This window comes from Pristis pectinata, chromosome 29 (genome assembly GCF_009764475.1).
Source record: "Pristis pectinata isolate sPriPec2 chromosome 29, sPriPec2.1.pri, whole genome shotgun sequence".
Taxonomy (NCBI): Eukaryota; Metazoa; Chordata; class Chondrichthyes; order Rhinopristiformes; family Pristidae; genus Pristis; species Pristis pectinata.
The window spans coordinates 15,133,595-15,141,232 of NC_067433.1; the positions used below are offsets into that span (position 1 = coordinate 15,133,595).

The 7,638-nt window shown below is 51.0% G+C and overlaps 1 protein-coding gene across 1 annotated transcript; it reads left to right on the forward strand.

Annotated features, from left to right (window-relative positions):
- Positions 1-1,004: 1,004 nt before the first annotated feature.
- On the forward strand, positions 1,005-5,624 carry LOC127584223 (neurofilament medium polypeptide-like). The gene is made up of 3 exons (XM_052040847.1): positions 1,005-2,086; positions 2,653-2,777; positions 3,876-5,624. The coding sequence occupies exons 1-3, from the start codon at positions 1,034-1,036 to the stop codon at positions 5,089-5,091; spliced, it is 2,394 nt and encodes a 797-aa protein (XP_051896807.1). The 5' UTR covers positions 1,005-1,033; the 3' UTR covers positions 5,092-5,624.
- The last annotated feature ends 2,014 nt before the right edge of the window (positions 5,625-7,638 follow it).

The following is a 7,638-nucleotide window of genomic DNA, read 5'->3' on the forward strand; positions in this document are numbered from 1 at the left end:
ACAGAGTGCCCAGCCTTGCCGCTGATGTCTGAAGCCCACTCGGTCGACCTCCCGCCGTCTGTCAGCGGACACTCATTCCCGGCACAGGTTCACTGCGCAGTCTGCCGGCTGCCACCCCTCTCCTATTCCACCCCGGGACCCCGCGTTTGCAACTCTTTATATTTTAATTTTTGGAAGGGGAGTTGGGGGGGGGGTGGAAGCTAAACAAGACTGGGAAACTAATCCCTGTCCGGGAACAGTTCCCCCCACCCCTTTCCCGCAATAAACACCCCCCACCCCCCACGACCCCGCCCTTCATTCCCCACGGCTTTCGATTTCGATTCCCTTCTCAAGTCCCCAGTTCGCCCAGTAACAAAGCGGTGGAATCCAGCCTCCCAACTGTCCGACATGCAATCTTAACTTTCAGTGTGTTTTCTATAATAAATGTATAACATTCACACCAATCATTCAGAGTCCGGACGTGTATTTTTTTATATCGGGCGGTGCAGAGAACCGAATCCGTCCCAACTTCTTCATCACCCTGCTAACACATCAAATATTATAAATATAAAGTTAAATTCCATTTCACTAGCCTGCGGTGCATTGTCCCTCTCATGGACATTAGGGGTTGTTTACAGGATTTAACCTGTGCACATTGCATGATCTTTTAATGATCTGGGTTTTCCATTTATATTGCTTACCTTAAAACAGGATAAAATATCGACAGCCCCGTCTCCAGCTGCTGGAGGTCGGTCCGGGTGAGTGGGGAATGTTTTAAAATTAATTTTGCATCCTGATTAATTCGAGCTTATTTGAGATTTTACAGCCGGGCGGGCGAAGAGCTGCTGTTTTCATTTGGCACCCGCCCAAAGCACGTGGACGGTACATGGGTGGGGGGGGGGGAGGTAAAGAAGTCTGCACCCTCCCCCCTGCTCAACGAGAAGCCAACGCGCCCCATTCTTGCCTCGTTAGCGATTATGCCGCGGGTATATAAAGGGAGGCGTCGCCACGCAGTCTTCACTGTGAACAGTTTCACCGGCAGCCTCTTCTCAAGATGAGCTACATCCTAGAGACGGTCGGTAACCCTGCCTCCTACCGGAGAGTGGAAACAAGGAGCTTCAGCAGCCGAGCCAGTGCCTCGCCGTCCAGCGGCTTCCGATCTCAGTCGTGGTCGCGGGTTAGCCCGAACACGGCGGCGTCTTCCTCCGCCTCGACCTTCCGGCGCATCGCCAGCGTCCACGCTCCCCGGGCTTACAGCTCCTCCGACAGCCTTGATTTCAGCCAGAGCAGCGCCCTGAACGGAGATTACAAAGCCATCCGCAGCAATGAGAAGGAACTGCTGCAAGGGCTCAACGACCGGTTTGCCGGCTACATCGATAAGGTGCATTACTTGGAACAGCAGAACAAGGAGCTGGAAGTCGAGATCCAAGCGCACCGGCAGAAGCAGGTGTCCCACGGCCAGCTGGGCGACGTGTACGACCAGGAGATCAGGGAGCTGAGGTCCCTCATCGAGCAGATGAACCACGAGAAAGCCCAGATCCAACTGGACGCCGCGCACTTGGACGAGGACTTGCAACGCCTCAAGGACCGCTTCGACGAGGAGGCGCGCCTGAGGGACGAGACCGAAGCCACCATCCGTGTGTTGAAGAAGGAAACGGATGACGCGGGGCTGCTGAAGGTGGAGATGGAGAAGAAGGCGCAATCCCTGCAGGACGAGGTGGCTTTTCTCCGCAGCAACCACGAGGAAGAGGTGGCTGATCTCTTCGCCCAGATCCAAGCCTCTCAGGTCACCGTGGAGAAGAAGGACTTCCTCAAGACCGACATCACCTCGGCCCTGAAGGAGATCCGTTCGCAGCTCGAGGGCCACTCGGCCAAGAACATGCAGCAGGCCGAGGAGTGGTTCAAGTGCCGCTACGTCAAGCTCAACGAGGCGGCCGAGATGAACAAGGATGCTATCCGGGCGGCCCGGGAAGAGATCAGCGAGTATCGACGCCAACTCCAGTCCAAGAGCATCGAGCTGGAGTCGGTGAGGAGCACCAAGGAGTCCCTGGAGAGGCAACTCAATGACATCGAGGACCGGCACAACGCGGACGTGTCAAACTACCAGGTAGGGCACCACACCGGTGCGGAACACTGCAGGTAATCTGCACCTCGAGCCCAGGAGCCACTCCCGTCCAGGCAGCAACTGCCCCCACCTCCAGCAGTCATTCCGCCTTCGATGTGCATTTTGCATGTCATTGTGTTAGCATTTACACCTTATTCTACCCTCTCGAGTTAGTTCGCAGTTGAATTGACTGCTCTGTGGTTTTTTTTTGGGGGGGGGGTGCTACTTAAATCTTGTCGAACCCCTGGGCAGATATTCTTACCCTCAGTCCCATTATTAGATCTTACCGTCTACTGCCGCTTTTTAACATCTCTGGATACCCCTTTATGTCTACGAACTTTTTGCAAGTCCTCCAAGAGTTTGCCAGGAGCCAACGCTTGGCTCAAAGGTCCTGTCTCCAGCAGTCGCCGCCTTCTCTCTGCCCCCTTTAAGCCCGGAGGGGGTGGGGTTGCTTTCTTTTGGACCTACCAAAGAATACATTTGTCGTGTGTGTGTGTGTGTGTGTGTGTGTGTGTGTGTGTGTGTGTGTGTGTGTGTGTGTGTGTGTGTCTTGTCTCTGTCACATGCAGGAAACAGTCCAGCAGCTGGAGAACGAGCTCCGAGGTACGAAATGGGAGATGGCGCGTCACTTGAGGGAATATCAGGACCTACTGAATGTTAAGATGGCTCTCGACATTGAGATCGCTGCCTACAGGTACGGAGGTCACAAAGGGCATTCGCAGAGGCAGGAGGGGTCTTGGGTGGGGAGGGGGTAAAAGGCGCGTCACTTAAAAGAGGAATAAGACCCGAATCTTTCAAGTATCCGCAACAATCCCTCAGCTGCAGGAACAACGGAGACCCCTCCCATCCCCGAAGTATTGCGGAGGGCGCCCTTGTTCGCAGTGTAAGAGTCAGATAGTCTTTGAACACAAAAGGCAGGCGTTTCGGTCGAGCAAGGCCGAAGCTAAGGAAACAAAAGGGGCCGAGTTAGCATCACCCTGAGGCACGCCAAGAGACAGGGGGTAGTGGGGGGAGAACATGTGATCATTCCTGCTCTGTGCTCTTCATGCTCAACCCCCTCCCCCCACCCCGCGTGTAAAACTCCTCAATGCACCCTTCAGATCAAATCCCAAATCCCACCCTTTTACATCAGAAATAAACCAATGAAATCCCAGCGCGGTCTGGTTTGATTGTACGTTGAAAATTCCGCCTTAACAAGAGTGCGGCAAAATTTATCTTTTAAATTTTTCTTTTGGTTGTTTGAGATCTTTGGCAAGGGGCGGAATTTTTTTTTAAATGTGGGTTTTTTTTTGGAAAAGCTCACCTGTCAAGGCACAGGGAGGGTTAAAATGGGACAAGGATCGGCGGGGGTTGTGGGGGGGGGGGGATGGAGAGGCGACAACGGGTCCGAATCGAAGGGTTAACTCAACAAATGCTCTCTTGGCATTGCGTTTCCAGGACTTTAATTCTCCTGCGTAATCTCTTTGTCTCCGATCATTGTCCCGGTTTGTTTCACAAGCCCCGGTCTCAAACTCGGAGCTTTCTGAAATGCCGACCTTGCTGCCGCCGTAGCAAGACAATAATGGGGGCTCTGCCGATAAAGCTGCACTAAATCTTTTGGCTTTTGTAGAATCTCACACAAAACAGGCCGTTGCATTCATAATTCTGCACAGACTGCGCTGTTGAGATGGGTCAGTTTGCCTGGCTCACGGTGAAAGTTGCCACTCTACGCGGCGCTCGTGTGTGTTCCCACTCCCATGTTCATCCACATTCAACAATCCCCCCCCCTCTCTCTCTCCCTCCCTCTCTGCAGAAAGCTCCTGGAAGGCGAGGAATCGAGGTATACTTTCGCCGGGAGTGTTACTGGCCCATCCATCCCCTACAGATCCCCGCCCACACCCACGCCCCCCGTAAAAGTGCAGAAGACGAAAGAAGCGCCGAAACTGAAAGTCCAGCATAAATTCGTGGAAGAGATCATCGAAGAAACGAAAGTGGAGGACGAGAAAGCGGAGATGGGCGAGCTTGACTTGGCCGAGGCGGTGGAAGAAGTTGCGGCTGGAAAGACCCCAGAGGAAGAGGGAGAAGCCGAGGAGGTGGTAGAGGAGGCCGTTGTTTCCACAGTAAAGACTGAGGTTCAGGCAGAGCCGGAGGGAGAGGGTGAGGAGGGGGCAGAAGAAGTGGAAGGGAAGGAAGAAGGTGAGGAGGAGGAAAAGAAGGAGGAGGCTGAGGGTGAGGTTGAGGAGAAGGGAGAAGAGAAAGCTGAGGAGGGCGAGGCGGAGGGTGAAGCCGGAGGAGAAGAGGCGGAGGCTGTGGGGGAAAAGGTGGAAACTGCGAAGCTGGAGGAATCCAAGGCTCTTCCGGGAAAGGATGAGGCCAAGGAAGAAGGGGAAGAGGATAAGGAAGGACAAGCCAGCGCAGAGGCCGATAAAGAAAGCACCGGAGACGCCGTTAATGGAAGTCAGGAAGACTTGAAGAAAGAGGAGCAAAAGGCGGAAGAGAAGGTAGCTGGCGAGAAGACCCCAGAAGAGAAGTTATCGCCGAAGGAAGAGAAGTTATCGCCGAAGGAAGAGAAGTTATCGCCAAAGGAAGAGAAACTATCGCCGAAGGAAGAGAAACCACAGCAGGAAGAGCAAAAGGTAGAAGTCGAGGAGAAGAAAGAGGAGGCACAGTCGAAAGATGAAGGCACGGTCGTCAATGGCGAGCCCGAGGAGAAAGCACCAGACTCGGATATCAAGGGGGAAGAAACCCAGATAATCTCCAACGGGGTTGACAAAAGCCCCGCCAAGGACGACGCCTTTGACTTGGACATTCTCCGCACGAAGACAGGAACAAAGACTATCCATAAAATCGTGGATGAAAGCGACGGGTCCACAAAACACATCAAAGAAATAACCAAATCTGTGACGGTAACCCGGACGGACGCAGAGGTCGAGGAGGTGGAAGAGGTCGTCCAAGAGACGATAGTGTCCACTAAGACGGTCGAGAAGACCTCACACTCGGTGCTAAAGAAGGAACAGGACAGCGAATAAGCGGGGCCTCATGAGGCGAAGGGATGCCCGACAGCTAAAGATGCATGGGTGTGATAGCATATATGGCCTCGAGCAGAGTGGGTTTTCCCGTGAGGGACTTCAGACATCCCGTCTTTTCCTTTGTGCAATAGAAGAAACTGCATGCAAGTTAACAATGTGCCTCCACAGTGCGGGAAACTAAGGAACACCGAAAGAACAATCACAACACAGCTGCGAAGCAAAATGCATGGAAGAAGTCTTCACCGAATTGTGATTCACCACACGTGACCAAGAGAGGTTCTCTCGATCTGTTGGAGGGGCGCTTTTGAGAAAGTCTAAAGATGTATTATGCAAAGAATAAACTGAGCCAAAACGTAAAAAAAAATCCTTAGCCTTAAACAGCTCATAATGATTAATATATGGTTACCTCACGAGTGCTATTAAAATGGACTCTATTGGTGGGAGGGAGGGTCTAGTGATCATTCACCGATATGCCACAGTTTATCACCCCATGTGACACCACTGCAGTATTTGCTGAATAAAAGACATATTACAAAACTCTATGCCTGGTTTATTAGTTTAAGGAGGCTATGAGGTGGGATAGGGGGCGGGGGGAGACTGGTGTTAGGCATTGGGAGGAGTGGTATTGGTGGAGGGTGGGGGGGGGGGGAGGGCGTCCCACGACCGGATCTGGCCAATATATTTTGGTTGGCAAACCCAAAGTTGAGTAAATCGTAAAGATAATCTGGAAACAGACTTCTTTCCCGAATTAGGTTGATCTTGCAAGTACAGGGGATAACGGAGGGGCGGGTAACACAACTACTTACTGGTGACTTTACAAATCTACAGTGCGTAGTTGAGTCACATCATTGAGAGGACAGCAATGTGCGACGGGTGGGGAGTGTTTCATAACCAAACCACCGTCGAATTAAACAAAGTAAGGAAACCAAATTCTGCTGCATGTAACAGTGCAGTGGAAAGAATTGGGATTTTGGTCTATCGCCCATTGCTTCCAGCTCAAACTACAATCGAGTATTCCATCTCAGAGTGAACATTGGCAACTGATTAAGTTTTGAAGGTAACCAAATCCCTCGCGCTGTCAACTCCCACCAACGACCCCATTTGTCATTTCTGCCCCGTCTCAGAGGCCCCCTGGCCACAGCTTTGTTGGTTCATGCTTTCAACCATTGGGTCCAAGAGGATCCCAGTGATTAGCATAAGGTCGCCATTTCCTTCCAAAGCGAATAAGAACCAACCTCTCGGTGAGAATGTGGATTGGCATTCATTGATATCTGGATGGGGTCTTTCATCCCCAACCCCACTCCGGACCCACACGCTTTTGTAACTCAGCAAAGCCACTGATTCCTCTCACTTCAGCGCAAATAAAGAGAAATACATAAGAATACTGCTGACATATAATGTTACATCTACCTTATAATACATTTGACACTGGATTGTCAATTAGTTGGATACAGCCCCAATTTTAATGTTGCAATGGCAATCATTATATTTGCAGAGAATGTATGTAAGAACACCAATAACACTTCTGAATTAAAAGTTCTAATTGGTATATTTTTTTACCCCTCGTGTATGGAAAATAAAACCGGCTGCGTTTTTCTAAACGACTGCAGGCAGAATTGGAGATATTGAAGTTTTGTCCCGCTTCTAGCTGATTTAGGCATTTCGGGTGTCAGACTTGGAAAAGTCTGCCCCTTCTGGAGTGCGGGTGTCAGTGAAGCTGCGGATGTTGTCTTGGATTAGCCGCAGTGGTGTGGGGTTCAAAAGGAACTGCGCCAGAAAGACATAAACATCCCAGGAGAAATATATATTTGAATGAGGTGACAGTGGGGTGGATATTGGAGGATTAAGTCTTCAGCCACAATTACTGCCAAGGAACGTTTTCTATTCTAATCAATGGCTTGTTATCCCATCTCGTTAACATGTTCAACCAGAGATGGTGACTGAAACTCGGCCCAAGGGTCCAGACGCTCGTGCTGCAACTATACGAGGCGTGTTGTACCTTAAGGATTAAAGGATTAATTTGAGTGAATGGTATCACTCTCCCTCCCCAGTCCCTACCAGCACCGCGCTCCACCTCCTTACACAAAACCGTTTCCTCTTCCAGTTGTAACAGTATATTTTCTCAGCACTTTCTGTGCTGGGCAGGGGTGCGAGCCATATTTCAACAGAGCACTTCTAAGGACTGCTCCATTAGAGCGGGAACAGGCCGTGCCGTACTTTTCTGTGATAACACCCAATCCGTCCTTTCGGTAAAACAAAACGGAGAACACTAGAAATGCTCAGCAGGTCAGGCAGTGTCTATGGAGAGAGAAACAGAATTGAAGTTTGATGGCCTTTCATCAGACCTCAGTGTTTCCAGGTGAGCATTTTATCAGATGTTGGGCAATGAGCGGTCTGATACCTGAGTTAAACCGTGGACGTTCAGGTCTGTTTCTGTGTCCACAGATTCTGCCTGACCCTCTGAGCCCTTCCAGGATTTTCTGGTTTTGTTTCAGCATTCTCTGCGCTGGACAGAGATGTGGCCCGCATTTCAGCACCGCATCCTAG

Bases quoted from the DNA above. Each gene is read 5' to 3' on its own strand.
- LOC127584223 (XM_052040847.1), top strand. From the start codon at position 1,034: ATGAGCTACATCCTAGAGACGGTCGGTAACCCTGCCTCCTACCGGAGA. The intron at 2,087-2,652 runs GTAGGGCACCAC...TGTCACATGCAG, and splicing joins CGGACGTGTCAAACTACCAG to GAAACAGTCCAGCAGCTGGA. The intron at 2,778-3,875 runs GTACGGAGGTCA...CCCTCTCTGCAG, and splicing joins ATTGAGATCGCTGCCTACAG to AAAGCTCCTGGAAGGCGAGG.